Source organism: Argopecten irradians, chromosome 3 (assembly GCF_041381155.1).
Source record: "Argopecten irradians isolate NY chromosome 3, Ai_NY, whole genome shotgun sequence".
NCBI lineage: Eukaryota > Metazoa > Mollusca > Bivalvia > Pectinida > Pectinidae > Argopecten > Argopecten irradians.
In genome coordinates, this window is record NC_091136.1 from 56119349 (window position 1) to 56141755 (window position 22407).

At 35.3% G+C, this 22407-nt stretch overlaps 1 protein-coding gene across 1 annotated transcript; it reads left to right on the plus strand.

Annotated features, from left to right (window-relative positions):
• Positions 1–761: 761 nt before the first annotated feature.
• Positions 762–20973, plus strand: LOC138319157 (endoplasmic reticulum aminopeptidase 2-like). Its single transcript, XM_069262100.1, has 19 exons — positions 762–1967; positions 5673–6258; positions 6588–6861; positions 7634–7754; positions 8081–8235; positions 11228–11341; positions 11485–11619; positions 11854–11982; positions 12370–12521; positions 13354–13442; positions 13718–13848; positions 14201–14256; positions 14359–14506; positions 15057–15130; positions 15452–15556; positions 15957–16124; positions 16763–16903; positions 17076–17157; positions 18920–20973. The coding sequence occupies exons 1-19, from the start codon at positions 1931–1933 to the stop codon at positions 19079–19081; spliced, it is 2859 nt and encodes a 952-aa protein (XP_069118201.1). The 5' UTR covers positions 762–1930; the 3' UTR covers positions 19082–20973.
• The last annotated feature ends 1434 nt before the right edge of the window (positions 20974–22407 follow it).

Genomic DNA, 22407 nt, shown 5'->3' on the forward strand with positions numbered 1-22407 from the left:
CTTTAAAGGTAAAGTATTGTTTACTTTAAAATCTGAGACAAATCCTTTTCTTTCCCTCGTTGTCCATCGTGTATCCGTAAGCAGCATGTTTAATGTAAAATCTTCTCCTTTTACAGTTAAGAGATACAAAACATGTAAACGTTGCAACTGATAACTCCCTCAAAGTTATCAAAATGGACTAGGCCACTTTAGCTACCTAATGCTGAATTCTGACCGATTTCTCGCCGTCATAACGCACGGCTAGGGGACTGCACGTAATGGAAATAAAAACAAGTTGACCATAAGTTAAAAAATTCATAATGGAAATGAAAATCTTAACGCGTGATGGAAATACATGCGGCCCCTCGGTACGAATCCGCAAAAGGAACGCACTGTGTATGATAGAGTTAATCCACTAACAAAAGGAACGCATTGTGTATGATGATAGAGTTAATCCACTAACAAAAGGAACGCATTGTGTATGATAGAGTTAATCCACTAACAAAAGGAACGAACTGTGTATGATAGAGTTAACGGTACGAATCCGCAAAAGGAACGCACTGTGTATGATAGAGTTAATCCACTAACAAAAGGAACGCATTGTGTATGATAGAGTTAATCCACTAACAAAAGGAACGCATTGTGTATGATAGAGTTAATCCACTAACAAAAGGAACGAACTGTGTATGATAGAGTTAATCCACTAACAAAAGGAACGAACTGTGTATGATAGAGTTAATCCACTAACAAAAGGAACGAACTGTGTATGATAGAGTTAATCCACTAACAAAAGGAACGAACTGTGTATGATAGAGTTAATCCACTAACAAAAGGAACGAACTGTGTATGATAGAGTTAATCCACTAACAAAAGGAACGAACTGTGTATGATAGAGTTAATCCACTAACAAAAGGAACGAACTGTGTATGATAGAGTTAATCCACTAACAAAAGGACTCTGATTTTCTGTTGAATTACTTTAAGCAAATGGTTAAGAGATTAATTGATTAAGTTGTTCGCGGTGTGGACATTTTCGATGATTTCGCATCCATTATATTCCCGCCAATTTTTAGTATACTTATAATTAGACCATAGATGCACGACGCGTTCGAAAGCTCAATTAGTGAAAATATCCACTCGTGAAAATGCCAACATTTACAGTACTTGGGTGATATTTTACCACAATATGATATACCATCGAGTTTCTGGACCCTTGTGGGATAGAAATGTAATCTCTGTGAAACTGATACTTCTTCATATTTCAATGCTTTAGGTGGCATTATGTTTGACAGCCAGATAAAACTGGTCTCTGTTATTTCGAAAGGTTCATCCATCAACGCAACCATTGCATTAGTAGATGATTTATGTGAGCAATGTTATACCGCGCTTTGACGATTAAATTATATCATCAATATTCAGTAAGATTCCTTCTGATTGGGACAAAATGAAAACTGTGAATCACGGATTAATATATCTGATAAACTTGTTAGAAGATAGTTTGACAGTATATCCCGGGCTGATTATAAGGCCACAGCGGGTCCGAGCCTGGTTATCTATGTTAACTATCGATTTAATGATGCTACAAACATGTACAGCACCATTGATGTGACAGATGTCGCTCTCGTATACAAATATTCTTGATCAAAAATAAAATTGTTGTTGCGTGCAACTTCCCACACGAGTCTCCATATAACATAACACTGATGAAACACATCTAAAATAGTTTTATCACAGACTTCTATCTGTGCCCTTACCAGGATCTGTTGGGATGTGTGATGTGTTAGATGAGTACCTGCGATATCATTAGCCATACTTTCGATTATTGTAGATGCAAGTTTAACAGTTTATGACCAAGTTAGTGTGGTGTATAATTCCAGGTGTTCTGTCATAATGTCGCATTGTATCACCAAGAGAAAGTTGTTTCGGCTGGTGTGGGATAACTAGAAACAGCGATGTCTGATATTTCTAACGATGACGCACCTGTTAAAGGTTGGTGAAATGGCAGTATTATTATTATTATTTTACCCCTTCTTTAGGGTGGGTGTGGGGCGTGGTTTACGTTTTCTGTTTTTATTAGCGTTATACCTGAAATGAATTGACTATTTATTGGTCTACAGTTAAAAACATAACACCTTTTGTAGTGTAATGAATAAAACACATTTTAAGAACAAATAAATAAAAAACAAAAAAAAAATTCTTGAGTTGTCATATTAGTATGATTTAACAGATAAAAAGGTCATTTCACATGTATTTTAGTAGGATTTAACAGATAAAAAGGTCATTTCATATGTATTTATCTCTGTGCTGTACAAACGATGACTTATTTATGGTATGTGAGACAGTTATTTGAGCCAATAATGACTTTTTACTCTTTGTACACACTCAATGTAATGGCTACTTTGTGGTGTCATTTCTCTGATTGCAAGTTGAAATCGCTGAGAGTCTGATACCGGTATGTGATTCCACCAAACCAGGACCGTGATTGTGTAAACGGTGTATATATATAATGTGCGTTTTCAGTGAATGTACTCCACATTCGTTATTTTGAGGCCTGCATGAGAGTCACCGGTGCTGACCGCTTATCAAGATTTCGCCCAAAAATCACTATAATTGAATATAAAAGGATTGCATGTGACGCACGTACGACCCCTAAATTGTCCTGTTTCGTTAGATGTGTGAAATAACGGTCACAATTAGGGTAATGAACGAACCATTATTATATCATGCATGCTGTTACGTAGACCTATATAAAGATAATTGAAAGTATTCTCTCCAATTAAGAAGACTATTTCATTACCTTTGAAGTAGATGACAGTAAGTTATAGACACATGAAGAAGATGACAGTAAGTTATAGACACATGAAGTAGATGACAGTAAGTTATTGACACATGAAGTAGATGACAGTAAGTTATAGACACATGAAATAGATGACAGTAAGTTATTGACACATGAAATAGATGACAGTAAGTCATTGACACATGAAATAGATGACAGTAAGTTATTGACACATGAAGTATATGACAGTAAGTTATAGACACATGAAATAGATGACAGTAAGTCATTGACACATGAAGTAGATGACAGTAAGTTATAGACACATGAAATAGATGACAGTAAGTTATTGACACATGAAATAGATGACAGTAAGTCATTGACACATGAAATAGATGACAATAAGTTATTGACACATGAAGAAGATGACAGTAAGTTATTGACACATGAAGTAGATGACAGTTAGTTATTGACACATGAAGTATATGACAGTAAGTTATTGACACATGAAGTAGATGACAGTTAGTTATTGACACATGAAGTATATGACAGTAAGTTATTGACACATGAAGTATATGACAGTAAGTTATTGACACATGCTGTAGATGCCAGTAAGTTATTGACACATGAAGTAGATGACAGTAAGTTATTGACACATGCTGTAGATGCCAGTAAGTTATTGACACATGAAGTAGATGACAGTAAGTTATTGACACATGAAGTAGATGACAGTAAGTTATTGACACATGCTGTAGATGCCAGTAAGTTATTGACACATGAAGTAGATGACAGTAAGTTATTGACACATGCTGTAGATGCCAGTAAGTTATTGACACATGCTGTAGATGCCAGTAAGTTATTGACACATGCTGTAGATGCCAGTAAGTTATTGACACATGAAGTAGATGCCAGTAGGTTATTGACACATGAAGTAGATGACAGTAAGTTATTGACACATGCTGTAGATGCCAGTAAGTTATTGACACATGAAGTAGATGACAGTAAGTTATTGACACATGCTGTAGATGCCAGTAAGTTATTGACACATGCTGTAGATGCCAGTAAGTTATTGACACATGCTGTAGATGCCAGTAAGTTATTGACACATGAAGTAGATGACAGTAAGTTATTGACACATGCTGTAGATGACAGTTAGTTATTGACACATGAAGTATATGACAGTAAGTTATTGACACATGAAGTATATGACAGTAAGTTATTGACACATGAAGTAGATGACAGTAAGTTATTGACACATGCTGTAGATGACAGTTAGTTATTGACACATGAAGTATATGACAGTAAGTTATTGACACATGAAGTATATGACAGTAAGTTATTGACACATGAAGTAGATGACAGTAAGTTATTGACACATGCTGTAGATGACAGTTAGTTATTGACACATGAAGTATATGACAGTAAGTTATTGACACATGAAGTAGATGACAGTAAGTTATAGACACATGCTGTAGATGACAGTAAGTTATTGACACATGCTGTAGATGACAGTTAGTTATTGACACATGAAGTATATGACAGTAAGTTATTGACACATGAAGTAGATGACAGTAAGTTATTGACACATGAAGTAGATGCCAGTAAGTTATTGACACATGCTGTAGATGACAGTAAGTTATTGACACATGAAGTATATGACAGTAAGTTATTGACACATGAAGTAGATGACAGTAAGTTATTGACACATGAAGTAGATGACAGTAAGTTATAGACACATGCTGTAGATGACAGTAAGTTATTGACACATGCTATTGACACATGCTGTAGATGACAGTAAGTTATTGACACATGCTGTAGATGACAGTAAGTTATTGACACATGCTGTAGATGACAGTAAGTTATTGACACATGCTGTAGATGACAGTAAGTTATTGACACATGCTGTAGATGACAGTAAGTTATTGACACATGAAGTAGATGACAGTAAGTTATTGAACACATGAATAGATGACAGTAAGTCATTGACACATGAAATAGATGACAGTAAGTTATTGACACATGAAGTAATGACAGTAAGTTATAGACACATGTAGATGACAGTAAGTTATTGACACATGAAGTAGATGACAGTAAGTTATGACACATGAAATAGATGACAGTAAGTTATTGACACATGAATAGATGACAGTAAGTCATTGACACATGAAATAGATGACAGTAAGTTATTGACACATGAAGTAGATGACAGTAAGTTATTGACACATGAAGTAGATGACAGTAAGTTATTGACACATGCTGTAGATGACAGTAAGTTATTGACACATGCTGTAGATGACAGTAAGTTATTGACACATGAAGTAGATGACAGTAAGTTATTGACACATGAAGTATATGACAGTAAGTTATTGACACATGAAGTAGATGACAGTAAGTCATTGACACATGAAGTAGATGACAGTAAGTTATTGACACATGCTGTAGATGACAGTAAGTTATTGACACATGAAGTAGATGACAGTAAGTTATTGACACATGAAGTAGATGCCGGTATAAACTGACACATGCTGTAGATGCCGGTATAAACTGACACATGCTGTAGATGCCGGTATAAACTGACACATGCTGTAGATGCCGGTATAAACTGACACATGCTGTAGATGCCGGTATAAACTGACACATGCTGTAGATGCCGGTATAAACTGACACATGCTGTAGATGCCGGTATAAACTGACACATGCTGTAGATGCCGGTATAAACTGTAGATTTGGAAGATTTACGGATTTATATACAGAGTTTACCCACTACATTTACTGATACTCCATTTCTGGATGTTATATTAATGAATACTCCGAAATGTAAAATTCATTTCCAAATGTAAATAAAAACTTAATACCTGTAATGATTGGTGATTAACTTTCAAACCAAGATACTATCTAAAAACGTTGTGTCTATGTTACAGGTTTGAGGATGAAGGATAGCGAACAATCACATGATATACAGAGGTACAGACATGTTGTTGTCACAGCCTTCTTCGTCCTCTTAGTTACGTTTATAGCTGTGTTTGTGAGGGATGACCTACTACTCTCTCCTTTACAAAAGGGAAGACGATCGACAGACACACCCAAGTATCTGGATACCACAGGAAAGGCGTTCCCTTGGCAGAGCATTAGACTACCAATGAGTGTTCGTCCACTGGAGTACCACGTCTTGATATATCCACAAATACACAGAGGGGAATTCGATGGAATAGTGGAAATAAGAGCTGTTATTGAGGAACAGACAAGTTTTATTGTATTGCACGGTTCAGGCTTAGAAATAGTGGATACTAAGGTGATGGTTTGGGATGGATCAGGCCTCACCTCTACGGTCCGTCAGGTGAAGGCGATATCCGTGAGTCGGAAACTCCAGATGTATGCCCTTGAGATGGAAGAAACTTTGAGGAGGAGTAACAATGTCAATATAACCTTGAAATTCGAGGGTAAACTGGAGAAAAAACTATCAGGGCTTTATCTTAGCAACTATACTACACCTGAAGGAGATGTTAAGTGAGTTCATTCTCTAGAGGAATCGTGCATACTAGCAGATAGGTTCGCAACAACAAAAGGACATTTCATGTATCATTAATGTTTAAACCACTTTTTTACAACTGTCGTCTACAAATACCGAAAAGTCACATAACGAATGTATTTCTTGTAGCCACGTATTAACACCATTACTAGTAAAGTAATACGGACACACATATTCACTGTATACTTGGTTGATTAATTTATTTATTTTAACAATAAGGTTGAAGATTGCAGCAACAGGAACGAATTAAGAAAGTGATTTTACATTCGCATAAGTCTGTAACATGTGCTTCCCATTTTGTTTTAAGATATCTTGCTACGACACAATTTGAGGCAACAGGAGCGAGAGAAGCATTTCCCTGTTTTGATGAACCAGACATGAAAGCCAAGTTTAACCTATCCATTGTGCGGTCTAGAAATTATATCGCTTTATTTAATATGCCGCTACAAACTTCAAAAGAGTTCAAAAAGGATCTCTTTGTGGACACCTTCCAACAGACTGTGGATATGAGCACATATTTAGTGGCTTTTGTCGTGTGTGACTATGATAGTGTGACGGGAATTACCTCACAGGGAACACAGGTAAGTTCGTATTGTCTATGTAAAGGTCTAAAATTATCTTTAACGTATTAGGACGATATAAAAGGTAGATGTTATTTCCATGAAGATAAGAAATACCGATACAACTGCTTTATGTTCAGTTTCCAAAATGTCAGACAGAAATGGGATATTTTCTTTTTAAGCCATCTGTCCAAAATACGGATCGTGCGTAATGCTATTTTATTCAAAAGTTCCGTAACACCACTATCACATTTGGTGTGGAGTATCATTGAGACAGGACACTCATATCTTAGTATATAAATGATCCTGGTCTGACCCACAGGGACAGACAGGTGGCCACCAAAGTGAACATTTGCTGAAATTTTGTTTTAAAATCCTACTTTTCCTGAACTCTCAGGTGGATTATAACCAGATTTGGTTTGAAACATCAGTTGACTAAGGCAATTAATATTATGTGTTCATAAAATTACTTCCCGGGTGTGCAGTATTATGCCCATTATTTTTCATACGTGAAGGTTAGTAGAGGCTCACAGGGTAATGTCAAATATCATGGTGGTTCAATTACAGAATAATGACTCTATTATCGTGATTGCTATGATATCTCGTTATTTATCACATGCATTTAAAATGGACGTGATATTTCGTTATCGAAACTAACTGCTAATGAATAGACATCGTTTTTCCATTCAGTATGAGACTGTTGTGGAGCGCGAACACTAACATAATAAACAAAATGAGAAAAACCCTATTTATTATATTGATGGATGCATTGATCTTGTGTTGTTTTATAAAGGTGAGTGTTTATGCTCCATCACACCAAATTAGCCAGGCAACCTTTGCACTGGAGACCGCCATTAAAGTTCTCAACTTCTACAACAGGTTGTTTGGTATCAACTATCCTCTACCTAAACAAGGTAAGTATATTCCTTTCTGAGACCTGTATAGTTCAGTTCCTTTACCTTACACTGGAACCTATACCACACTATATAAATCTTGGGCCTCACATCCTCTCTACAACAAGTCATATACGTACTGTTCTGGGGTCAACAAAACTGTATTTTATAACTAGGATAAGCAAATCATGACTTCCGTTAGTCATCATTATCCTGTACCTATAATGGAAGTCTTATTCCTATAAAATTGACATTTTCAAGAATATTGAAAGATAGTTTCCCTTCAAAAAAGGTATACTTCCAACAGAAAATTTGAACCTTGATGCACATTTACCGTTTTCACGCAGATCTTGTTGCAATTCCTGACTTTGCGGCTGGTGCAATGGAGAATTGGGGTTTGATAACTTTCCGTCTGACTGCTCTTCTGTACGATCCAGAACGTTCCACTGACACCGACAAAGAGTATGTCATCCATGCCATAGCTCACGAACTCGCTCATCAGGTAATCCGGAAATATCATAACTCATCCTCAAATAAATGAACACAACATCGATCATCACACAACTAACACGGACACAACATTGATCATCACACAACTAACACGAACACAACATGGATCATCACACAACTAACACGAACACAACATGGATCATCACACAACTAACACGAACACAACATGGATCATTACACAACTAACACGAACACAACATGGATCATCACACAACTAACACGAACACGAACACAACATGGATCATCACACAACTAACACGAACACAACATGGATCATCACACAACTAACACGAACACAACATTGATCATCATACCACTAACACGAACACAACATGGATCATTACACAACTAACACGAACACAACATGGATCATTACACAACTAACACGAACACAACATGGATCATCATACCACAACTAACACGAACACAACATGGATCATCACACAACTAACACGAACACAACATGGATCATTACACAACTAACACGAACACAACATGGATCATCATACCACTAACACGAACACAACATGGATCATTACACAACTAACACGAACACAACATTGATCATTACACAACTAACACGAACACAACATGGATCATTACACAACTAACACGAACACAACATGGATCATCACACAACTAACACGAACACAACATGGATCATCACACAACTAACACGAACACAACATGGATCATCACACAACTAACACGAACACAACATGGATCATCACACAACTAACACGAACACAACATGGATCATTACACAACTAACACGAACACAACATGGATCATTACACAACTAACACGAACACAACATGGATCATTACATAACTAACACAAACACAACATGGATACATAACAACACAATCATGGATCATCACACAACTAACACGAACACAACATCGATCATCACACAACTAACACGAACACAACATGGATCATTACACAACTAACACGAACACAACATGGATCATCACACAACTAACACGAACACAACATGGATCATTACACAACTAACACGAACACAACATGGATCATCACACAACTAACACGAACACAACATGGATCATCACACCACTAACACGAACACAACATGGATCATCACACAACTAACACGAACACAACATGGATCATTACACAACTAACACGAACACAACATGGATCATCACACAACTAACACGAACACAACATGGATCATTACACAACTAACACGAACACAACATGGATCATCATACCACTAACACGAACACAACATGGATCATCACACAACTAACACGAACACAACATCGATCATCACACAACTAACACGAACACAACATGGATCATTACACAACTAACACGAACACAACATTGATCATTACACAACTAACACGAACACAACATGGATCATTACACAACTAACACGAACACAACATGGATCATCACACAACTAACACGAACACAACATGGATCATCACACAACTAACACGAACACAACATGATCATCATCACACAACTAACACGAACACAACATGGATCATTACATAACTAACACGAACACAACATGGATCATCATACACTAACACGAACAGATCATCACAACACACAACTAACACGAACACAACATGGATCATCACACAACTAACACGAACACAACATGGATCATCACACAACTAACACGAACACAACATGGATCATCACACAACTAACACGAACACAACATGGATCATTACACAACTAACACGAACACAACATGGATCATCACACAACTAACACGACAACAACACAACATGGATCATCACACAACTAACACGAACACAACATGGATCACACAACTAACACGAAACAACATGGATCATCACACAACTAACACGAACACAACATGGATCATCACACAACTAACACGAACACAACATGGATCATCACACAACTAACACGAACAACATGATCAACAAACGAACACAATGGATCATCACACAACTAACACGAACACAACATGGATCATCACACAACTAACACGAACACAACATGGATCATCACACAACTAACACGAACACAACATGGATCATCACACAACTAACACGAACACAACATGGATCATCACACAACTAACACGAACACAACATGGATCATCACACAACTAACACGAACACAACATGGATCATCATACCACTAACACGAACACAACATGGATCATCACACAACTAACACGAACACAACATGGATCATCACACAACTAACACGAACACAACATGGATCATCACACAACTAACACGAACACAACATCGATCATCGACACAACTAACACGAACACAACATGGATCATCACACAACTAACACGAACACAACATTGATCATCACATAACTAACTCGAACACAACATGGATCATTACACAACTAACACGAACACAACATGGATCATCACACCACTAACACGAACACAACATGGATCATCACACAACTAACACGAACACAACATGGATCATTACACAACTAACACGAACACAACATTGATCATCATACCACTAACACGAACACAACATGGATCATTACACAACTAACACGAACACAACATGGATCATCATACCACTAACACGAACACAACATGGATCATCACATAACTAACACGAACACAACATGGATCATCACATAACTAACACGAACACAACATTGATCATTACACAACTAACACGAACACAACATGGATCATTACACAACTAACACGAACACAACATGGATCATCACACAACTAACACGAACACAACATGGATCATTACACAACTAACACGAACACAACATCGATCATTACACAACTAACACGAACACAACATGGATCATCGTACGACTAAGTTGGACATAACATAAAATATCACACAACTAACTGTGAAGTAAAAACTATTTGAAATAATTTTCCATTTTTTTCTTTAAATATTTTTGTATTTGTTTTGTCTTGAAAATGCATTATAAAGTAAAGTGTTGTGAACCATACCCGTTGTCTTTTGCAGTGGTTTGGAAACCTGGTGACATTGAAATGGTGGAACGACCTCTGGTTAAATGAAGGATTCGCTACCTTTGTAGAATATTTTGGGGCGAATGAAGTTGATCCTACCCTTTTATCGGTAAGCCCTGTTTTGGAGTAAATTAACTTTCCTATCATTCCGCTCAAACGTATTATTGTTTCACTGGTACAACTGAAATCTATGGTAGAACAAAAAAATCCTGTATATAACATTTTTTTCATAATTCATCTTGTTCTTGTTAGATGGATCGACTTGTACAAAATGAAATGTTCCGTGCGATGGCGACTGACTGTATAGATAACTCCCATCCCATCACAGCAGAGGTGTCAGACCCTAACGAGATTGGGACCCTGTTTGATGCAATATCTTACAGCAAGGTGTGTAGAGAAATCTGGATCGATAGGTCATTGATTCCCTTTATTGTCGTAAAAAAATAATATTTTGTTCCAAAAGCTGAGAAATTCAATTCGAACACTTGAATAATGTCCAATAAGTAAGAATGGAGAAATAACAATGAAACGATTGATCTACCAGTTTGTAAAACGTCGATTAAACCAGCATTGTTTGGATTTTTTCGTTAATTGTGTAACGCTGTTTTCTTTGGTAACTAGGGTGCGTCATTAATCCGTATGTTGAGTAACTTTATTGCCGAGGAAAAATTCTGGTCTGGCATTAAAACTTACCTCAACAAGTACATGTATAGCAATGCACGAACACAGGATCTATGGAATATGTTTAAGGTGAGTTACTTTGACAGTTAAACCTGCCTTAGCGACCACCTATAAATAAAGACCTTATCAGTGTCCCAAATGGTCAATTTAACACATTTTGACTTGTGTATAAAGACTGCTTTGCTATGAAGACATTGTTTTTGTTCCATTGGGTGATCTTTACAGACAGGTTTGGCTGCATATACAACACAATTTCAATCAATGATGTCCGAAACAAACGTTACTGACAAGATAAGTGCTTCTTATGATTCTTTTATTACACAATATCATACATACATTTATTATATACTGTAGCGTTTTATAAACAATGGGGCATTTCCTTTAGAGTACTATTTAGACAAAATCATCGTTAAAGAGATTATATCTAATGGATATTTTCCAATATATTCTTTGAAGGATTTCACACAAGTGGATGTACCCACCCTAATGAGCACGTGGACCAAACAGATGGGCTATCCTGTCGTCACGATGACCAGGCAGGGAGACTCTGTACATGTGTCACAGGAACGCTTCCTTCTTGGTCGAGACGGACCAAAAAGTTCGTCCAGGTAAAATATACCGTACTGATTTCATTCCTTTACAACAATTGACTAATTACACATATTGATCTGCTCCTGCCCTAACAATGAATTATCAAAGTAAATTAAATTATATGATATATATCAAACACATAATTGATTTTATTTGGGTAGCAAAAATGCAGTTTGTTGAATCAAGTATATACATTGTAATTCACGCAATGACCACAAATTTGCCTCATTGAACCATTTGGAACGTTTTGTAGGGGTTTCCCGAACTAAAACTGCTACAGTGACTTATTCCGTCTTTGCATAATACAGAGTTGCGGGTAGATAGCGATTGTTATGTCATTATTTTGTGAGTACAATTCACGTTGTTTTCTCCGAAACGTATGACGTTACGATCGAAAACACATGACGTCACAATCATTACCTACCCGCAAGTGCAGATAAATCTGTAATATGCAAATTCGGAATATGTTATTGACAAAACAAAAGAAACCCTTAAAAAATTATGTTTTATATATATTTTCATATTTTAAGTTGTATGTGATATCATAGATCATATAAAAAATAAAACCAATACAAATTGCAAATGTGCGCGTCTACCCTGGTAAGAAAAGAAAATAGTCAAAAGGATAAGTCATGTATTTTGCACAGACTAGATATCTGTGAATATCAAATAATATACATGTATCTCATGCTGTTGAATTTGCCGTTTTATGCTACCAATGCAATAGGCCATGGCATTATAAATTATAATTTGGACCTGCGACATCTTCAATACCATTTCTGTCTACCAAATGATTGTAGTGTTATGTAGCTTTTTTTCTACTCTCTGAAATTTTCACAAATCTTACAGCTATAAGTGGTACATACCGTTCAGATATGCGGTAGGAAAGACAAATGGCATCGCCGACAAGCTGCTCATCATACATCCCGACTCGGAAGGTCAGTCCAACTTAAAGACGTGTATTCAGTGTAATCTCTTGAGGCTATTTCTTCATGATTTGTGTTCATTGTATGCATGTTTATTGTAGTTTGCATCGTGTTCCAACTTTGGTTCAATGTCACCAGATCTAGGAATCATAATGGAAATGGGTGTAACATCAGAAGTGATTGAGAACGATTTGGCACAAACACTACACAAACTTAACTATGCAGTTTCAAAGGTAGAAAATGTTTTCTATGATAACGTTGATCATTCACTGTTGATTTGGTTGTAGTAAACTTTCCTGTTGATCAGAACGAAGTGAAATGGGTGAAAGGAAATTATGGGATGTATGGGTACTATCGTGTTAACTACGAGGAGAGAAACTGGCGAGCTCTTATCAAACAACTCATCGAAGAACATACGGTAGGTTACTGTTAGTAAAGAAGCCCACGGGAGGCCAAATGATACCTTGTATATATAGTTAGTCACTCAAAAACGAATGAAAACTAGTTTTCTTGTATGTATCACTTTTACTATAATGCTGAATCGTAGTATACAACAGCTTACATGTCTTGGTGGGTGGATTTTAAGAAATATTAATGACAATGCATCAAGGATTCTTTAGAACTAAGTTTCGTTGACGTTCTTAAACAAGTGTTATGGAATTTTAGAAGAAATTTTAACGTTCTTAATCAAGTGTTATTGAATTTTAGAGGTAATAACTTCCTTGAATGTCTGGTTGATCATGCTAATGATGATTTTCTGTTTGCTGTAGGTGTTCAGTGCTGCTGATCGAGCAGGTCTTCTCGATGATGTGTTTTATCTAGCCAGGTAATTATATATCAATTACAACTTTTCATCTCATGAGTACTTACAGGACAGTAAACAAATGTCATTTTTTAATATTCATATTATCGTGTCTTTTTGCTCAAGAGACGACAAGGTATCACAGACTACAGCGTTAGACATGACAAAATACCTGTTGAATGAAGAGGATTACCTCCCCTGGAGTGTAGCGTTTAGCTGTCTTGAGTTTATCAGGGATCGTATAAGAAATAAAGATGTCTATGGCAAAATACAGGTTTGTAGAAAATTTCGAGGGTCATGTAAAGTTTCAATAGAAACCATCTTGTATCTGATAACTGTTCACCATGGAAAGATTTCAAAAGTTAAAATCCTATTTAGCACCAGCTACTATCAGAAGTGCTATATGCTTTCCCGCTACAACAGTAACTGATTAGAAATTAACATTCGTCTTTTACAATTTGATATACACGGCCAAGATAATATCCATGAAAGGATTTTCAATAGTTTATTTTTTTTTAAAAGTCTAGAATAATAATTTCTCTGCATTGGAACCTTATTAGTGGGATCGGATCGTGTCAAAAAGAATTATGGCAATTAATGGTTATTAAAGAATTATGAGGGATTCTGAACACAGTGTTATCATTTTTAAAGTTAGTAGCGAAATAGATGGTTATGATTAGACTTTGTCAATTTTAGATGGTATGTATGGATTTTACGGGGGCTGATTGTAACGGTGCGACTGTGGTGTTGTTTTATAAGTGTTTATGATAGACCCAATTATCATCATCACGTTTGTATAACGACCAAGGTGATTATCTTCACAGAAATACACAGAGAAGTTAACAAGTCCTATACTTACCAAACTTGGATGGGATGATACCGGGTCGCATCCGGAGAAGTAACTATATCTCCTTTTATTAATTCATAACGTTAATATAACTTTTCTTTTTCAACGTTGTAAAAACAAGAGCTATAAAACCGGAACTATGATGTTAAACATGAAATCAAACCAGTTAACACTTATTATAATTCCGGTGTAAAAAATTGAGGATGAGTTACTGACAAAATTATATATGCATTAATGTTCCTAATAATGAATTAGATAATCGACGAGATATTACTGTTTACTTTTTAATACCCAGTGTTCCAGGAAAACAACCACTTTTTTTATCATAGTATACATACCGTATTCCGGTTATATGATATTTGTTAATTTTAGATCTCTGCGGGCAGCTGCAATTTCATTTGGACTAGTATTTGGCCATCCAGCGACTATTAAAAAGGGAAAAAAGAATTTCGATATCTGGATGCAGACTGGAAAGATGTAAGTTAGCACATCATGGTTTTACGTTATTCTGGATTTCGTTATACTAAAACACCATGTCGTATCACGTGTTATGATACTTTGTGTCGTTTTTGGTCGTATCTATAATGTCATGAGGTCCCTTATGTTGAGAAGTTTGAGTAATAAAAACATCATTTTATTGTCGTGTCGAAACAAGCGTGTATTTAGCAGATACTCGTTATTAAACAAGCATATGTTATTAGAACAGTGTGCATGATTAATTTGACTTCAGATCATAGTTTGTATGTACGTATATTTGCAACCTTGTCATTCAAATGAATATGTTTATAAATGTATATTTTTGTGAAGAGAACCTAGTTCAATACAATAGAATCGCAAAACTGTTTTGTTTATTTAGATGATCTTTTTTATGTTTTAGTGTGAATATAAATTTGAAGGCTGAGATCTACCAATCGGGTGCACAGTATGGCGGAGAAGTGGAATCGAACTTTTTGCTTAAAAAATACATGGAAGCGCATGTTCCATCAGAGAAGAGCGCGCTTCTGATGGCATTGTGTTATACAAGTCAGACGCAAGTTATCAAACGGTAAGGAATGATTCAGCAAAATAGTTTTACATACTAATATCTATTTTCTTGGTGTTTAATGATTTAAAGGGGTATTTATAATGGTCAAGAGTGATCTTGGGATATTCTAGCGATATCACACACTTTCACAATTATGTATTATACAGCAAAGTCATCGAACTGTGACACATAATAAATGGACACGTAATAAATGTTGTTTCTGTAAAACGACTTTTTTTTAATAATATGCTAATTCTATATTATAATATGATTTTAGTAGGCAGTTAACGCATCAAACCATACGCACGGAATGAAACATTATTTCAACCGAGCTAAACATTCTTTAAGATTGGAGAGAAAATGTGTGTTTTATTGTTATCTTCTGGTCTATAGGGATCTTTTTAACACATTACAATTATTTCAATAGTTATCATATTGTGAGTGATTCGGTCTTCTCACAACAAAAGCTGATAACGATTAAGACGAACTCCAGAACATTCTATATTTCTCTTCGATGAATCTGTATCCATTTGATTCGTACGAAATTTTACACTATTGCTCTGTCAAGCATATGCCAGTTATATGCTTTACATTGTAAGACAGTATTATGCCTTTCTCAATGTTATTAACAAAATGTAAGGTTGTCTCTTTGTCATCAGCTTATTGGAATCTGCTGCCGAAGACAAAGTTATACGACACCAGGATCTTAGCACTGTTATCGGACAATTATCCTCTAATCCCAAAGGACAACAACTTGTCTGGCAATTCGTCAAGAAACACTGGGACAACATAGTCAAATGGTAGGAAAGATGTTGTGTAAATTAAATCTAACTACATAAAAAGGTAGGGATCCAAGACACATACATATGTACATCAAAGTGCTTTTTGAAAACACTTTGGATATTTATTTTTTAATCATTGCTAAAGGTCTAGTTTTTAGATTGTATTACACTTTCGTTGTATTTTACGCAGGTTTTCCAGTTCAATGTTCCTCCTACCCCAGATAATAAGAAGTTCCACGTCATTTTTCTCCACAAAGGAACAATATATAGAGGTATACTAACATTATTTATTTGATTTTATTTTGATATGATTTAAGGATGTGTTCTTCTGAGGTTTCAGTCCTGTTGAAGACTCGTTTCGACAAAGATCAAAGAAGTTATGAGATTTTCAAATACAATTTATCAATATCTGTAGCAAGTTGCCACTTGCAAATTTTGTCCAAAAAATACATATCTATTTTTAGTAGATTTTTTATACGGGGATTTTAAGAAATGGCCCATTTGGCGGCCATTTTTGCATTGAGTAGAAACACAGTTTTACCATTTTTTACTTAAATTGTTTTCACTTAAATCATTACTGCGCCAGTATTTTTAGCTGCATCGAGCTATTTTGTTTGTTAATCTTAACTAGGTTCGTGGTAATCAAAGTATTGAGCATTAATGTGTAAAATGATACGTTTTTGTCATTTTATTTTTACATTCAATGGTAATTTGAGCACTTTTATTTTTTAATCTAAAATGTTGAAAAATAACAAATATTTTAATTGAGTAAAAAAAAACCCCCCCCATTTTTCTGCCTGATTTAGAAAGAACAACCCTTTTCCTATTGATATGCAAAATATTGACATAAGTTTAATACCAGAACTTTTTCTATAAAGGGTTTAATTTGGTAAAAATGGCTGTATGTGGTGCATTTTGTAGCTGAAATTCAAGGGGTAGGGATAGGGGTAGCATATGTTGTTATTCTGAGAAAAGAATGAGTCTTATTAATCATAACTGGTATATTTTTAAAGACTACTGGAAAATGAATTCTACAAATATCCATAATATCAAACACCTCATTAGGAAATTACGGCTTTAATATCTCGTGTATATGGTCAAAACGACAAAATTCCCATGAAATCCAATATTTTGTCAACTAGGTATCATTGAGTGACAATAGCTCAAAAACGAGCACACGGACATATGTTTTTTTCGTCCATTTTCTTTTATGGTATGATCTTCTATTTCTAAAATTCTATATGAGAAAAAAAACCGTTTAATACAAGAAAATTTTGACTTCTCAGAGGAGTACATCATTAAAATATCTAAAATTCTATATGAGAAAAAAAACGTTTAATACAAGAAAATTTTGACTTCTCAGAGGAGTACATCATTAATAGTAATGGTTTTTCGAAAAATATTTCAACCTAGCCCACCTCTGTTACTTATCTTTTACTATTCTTTGTATGTTTTCCGCTCCAAAGACGTTATTTTTTTCATTGACATCTAAGTTTTGAATACTTTTATCACGGATTTCTTTGTAGCCTTTTAAAGGACGTTATATGTATTTTGTAACTAGATCTAACATCACCAAATAGACATACCATCAAGCAGAATTAGAAACCACAGTACTATTTCATTTTGGGAAACAAACTATCAAATATTCAAATTGAAAATTTACTGAGATAGAATTGCAATAATTAGGGATAACGTAAATATCCTTTCTCATTAGGGAGTTTCAGGGAGTTTCTTACCCTTTCATAAATATTATCATGTATATAGGTTTCCTGTTTTTGTTTGTTTGTTTGTATCACCTGTATGAAGAGAGAATTAAGATAGGCTATATCTGTCATCTAATTCAATTACCAACTTAGTCAAATTAAATACTTGAATATTAATAGGAAATAGTTTTATTTAGTCTTGGACATTTTCTCGAACTATCAAACGATATGAATTTCCCTCGCCTAATCAAGGATAAACTGTAATGCAAGCTCTATTCAATACTGCAAAGGAATTGTTAAAACTGAAATGATAATTAATTTGCTTTTCTAGGTGCAGAACTTCTTCGCTTCGGTCGACACGGTTGGTTGTGAGAGAGATATAAAAGCTAGTCTGGAGCGAATCCAGATGAATATTAACTGGCTGAAGGTTAATGAACATATAGTTAATGGATGGTTTGGCAGTTCTGATAATATATTGCCAAACAGAGTGTAATGACATGTCAGAATGTTTCATCGTTATTAAAGTAATTTTATGCCCGTGCAAAGGTTTTGTGTGTACATGAGTGTTGATTCGGGTTAAGGGTATATGGAATGTGTTTGTTTATCTATGAAGTTTAAATCGTTATGATTTTAATGAGTCGTTGTAATTGTTGCAGTTCGGTGTAGATGCCCTGACATATTACCACAAGCCCTCCACCTCTGTGCTGCGAGTTCGAATCCCTTGTGGGGCAGTTGCCAGGTACTAACCGCTGGTCAAACCTGACACGTCCTCACATGACCCTGACTGTTAATATGACGTAAAACTAATCAAATCAATCTTGGTTAAATACAAATAAAACAACTGATATACATTTGTATGTATATACATATGATAAAACTGTGTTTTAGTAAAATATATCACCATATTTGATATTTGATTATGATAAATAATATTAATCGGATGGATATGAATGATTATTTTGATATACATGTAACTAAAACTTTGAAATCGCATGAAAATACCAAGCAATATACCGGACGTATTATACGATAAGTATAATTACTGCTTATTATATTATAAGCTCTACATTATGAAAGGTGGCAATGCCTAGATTTCATATTACAAAATATTTCATCAGTTTTTTCTTTGTCTATTTTTTAATCTAAATTAAGATTTTCTCAATCAATGTACCAGGTGTTTTTTGTTTTGAACAATACCACGTTCACATAGCAACATAACATGTCGTCGGTTACCATGACAAAGATCAAGAGTTTTAAGATGAATATTGTATTTTAGTATTTGTATTGATTCATGCAATTCCTAATTAATTGTTGTAGAGACAAGACCGAAGAAAATGTCAAATTATCTTCAATTCAATTTCGCAATGGCCTCTTAGTAACTACATGGCCAGTAAGATGGTAAGAGATCGAGGACATTGCATGGCTTTAGATAAATTCAGTTATCTTCTTCGAGATATTGAAACTCATGTTAGTATCAATTAGTTTTGGTCATCCGATATTGATTTCTTGAAATTGGATGTTCATTATAATAGTTTTTGTTTGATCTGTGAAAAGATTATCATCAGATTTAACAAAAATATGTACCAAGGAGTCTAGGCATTTCCATTGCTTATCGAATCTTAAAACGCTACACAACAAATTTTATTCTTCAAAACAAATAAAAGTACATTCATATATGTTATACATTTTATGTTTTCTCCCGATAAAGCTAACCTCAAACTAGAAAATAAATTTTATTGACAATGGCAATTCACATTTAGAAAAAATCAGATGAGAAGAATGTTTCAAACACATATGGGCGGCTAGATGGTGGATGGACTCCGATATTTAGAAATATGAGCTGGAAGAAATGTAAGCAAGCGTGGGATTAAAACGATGGTTTCTAATATCAAGAAATTTTAACTGCAGTGGAAAACCGGTATATCTGGGTATCAGAACCATGTTGGAAGGAGATTGGTGTTATTTATCTTTTTAAACACATAATGTGAAACCATTCATCTCTGGTCTCGGAAAAAATGCGTACACTCTGGTGTAGTGGGAGCTCGTTGGCTACTATCATCTTTTATGTCTGTCGAGTACATAGTTGTTTCGACTATGGCAAACATAAAAGCAATTCATATTATAAATACGGAGATTATTGAAAAAATTAAATACATTGTATAATGTCCCTGAAGAGGAGGCTTTCCCTGATTCATGACATACCAATCTGGGTAAAATTGTGGTCTCAAACAAGAATCGAGTAGCAACAATGGAAACACGAGAAATAATTCAAAACAAACCGTCTGGTTTCTCACATCCTAAAGTTTTTCCTAAAAAGATCATGTTTTCTAATGTAATACTCTACCACAGTCTTTACCAATTTGCTTTACTCAAACGCCAATTTGTGAAATTATTCGTCAGCAGACAGCGTTTGCCATGAAAATCACAAATATCGTGATGACTGGAACAAATCGATCGTTGATGAATGAAATGGAAATCAGTATGCTAATTATACATATATGTTGTAAGACATACTGAAAGGTGTAATGAAGAGTCTTTCGGTGTCGTAGATTTTCACCTTTCTCGGCGCATACTGACATTACCATCTTTGCATATTTATGGGGGATATTATCTTTATACATTAACTTTAGAAATTATCGGTAAAAGAGATCATATTATCTCTCATTTCCCCGTTCTGATATAACTTTTCTTCAACAAAACCAGAGCGGTCAACAGAGTTAGGGAACTCTAGAAGATTTGACCACCAAACTGAACAAAGATGTCGTTTCAATGAAATTTAAAAATGTAGCTGCTATCAATATGTACACCACCAGAGGGATATTTGTTCAGAAATTTACATCGACTACAACCAAACTTTAAAGGCTTCAATACAAAGCAATGCGAAATAGAGCTATATATTGTATCTCTGGACACCATCAGACTTATATAATTTTGGGTTTTGTCTCGTAGACCATTTTGTTTGTCCAACTCTTGTCAATAGTGCCGGGGGGACAGAACCAAAAGTACATTTCAAATTAGTGAATACTCCTCAAAGCTTCGGCAATATAAAATGTCACATTTGATGGGAGAATGATTTTAGAAAAGATGATGAAAAGAAATAAAATCCAAAATTATTTAAGGTTAAAATATCACTTTTATTCCTCTCGTATCCTTCCAATGAAATTTACAACTCGTCGACGTCGAGGCTTTACCATCCTCAATATTCCAGGGGTTACTATTACTGTCGTTACATCCACTTCTGAAAAATGGAGACAATAGAACAGAATATTTAATTTAGTCCTTTGATGTACATCAAAAGAATATAGAACAGTGCACTGTGGTTGACTGTGTGGCCTTGAAGTTGGGCATTGCTCTCTCTGTAGTCCTCAAAGGAATTTACAGTCTTACAGATCTGTGATCAGTCTTTTTTTTCTTGAACTGCCTTCAGTTTTACTATCAGATAGTCCATGGGTGGATATAACATCAGTGATAGTAACCCCTGGGGTATCGCGGATGATGCTTTACCAAACTGTTCATGAATAATATCTGGATATTTTGGTATTCGATATCGAGTATCATAAGACAAAAAATGTATAACTTCTACAGATTCTGTCAATCGCCATCGTGGTGAATACCAGACTGACATCATTAACCGATGGGGATTATAATGTGGTAACCGACGACATGGCCGGCCAAATCCAGACTTGTTAACCTCCAGAGAACGAGGTCGTGGTCAATACCAGGCTTATCAACCCTGGCCGGGGAATGTGTGATGTGTCTGCTAGCAATCTGCGTGGGAACTCCACGTGTACAGGTAAGAGGGTAGAATTATATGTGACA

Bases quoted from the DNA above. Each gene is read 5' to 3' on its own strand.
- LOC138319157 (XM_069262100.1), top strand. From the start codon at position 1,931: ATGTCTGATATTTCTAACGATGACGCACCTGTTAAAG. The intron at 7,755-8,080 runs GTAAGTATATTC...GTTTTCACGCAG, and splicing joins CTATCCTCTACCTAAACAAG to ATCTTGTTGCAATTCCTGAC. The intron at 11,983-12,369 runs GTGAGTTACTTT...TATTCTTTGAAG, and splicing joins ATCTATGGAATATGTTTAAG to GATTTCACACAAGTGGATGT.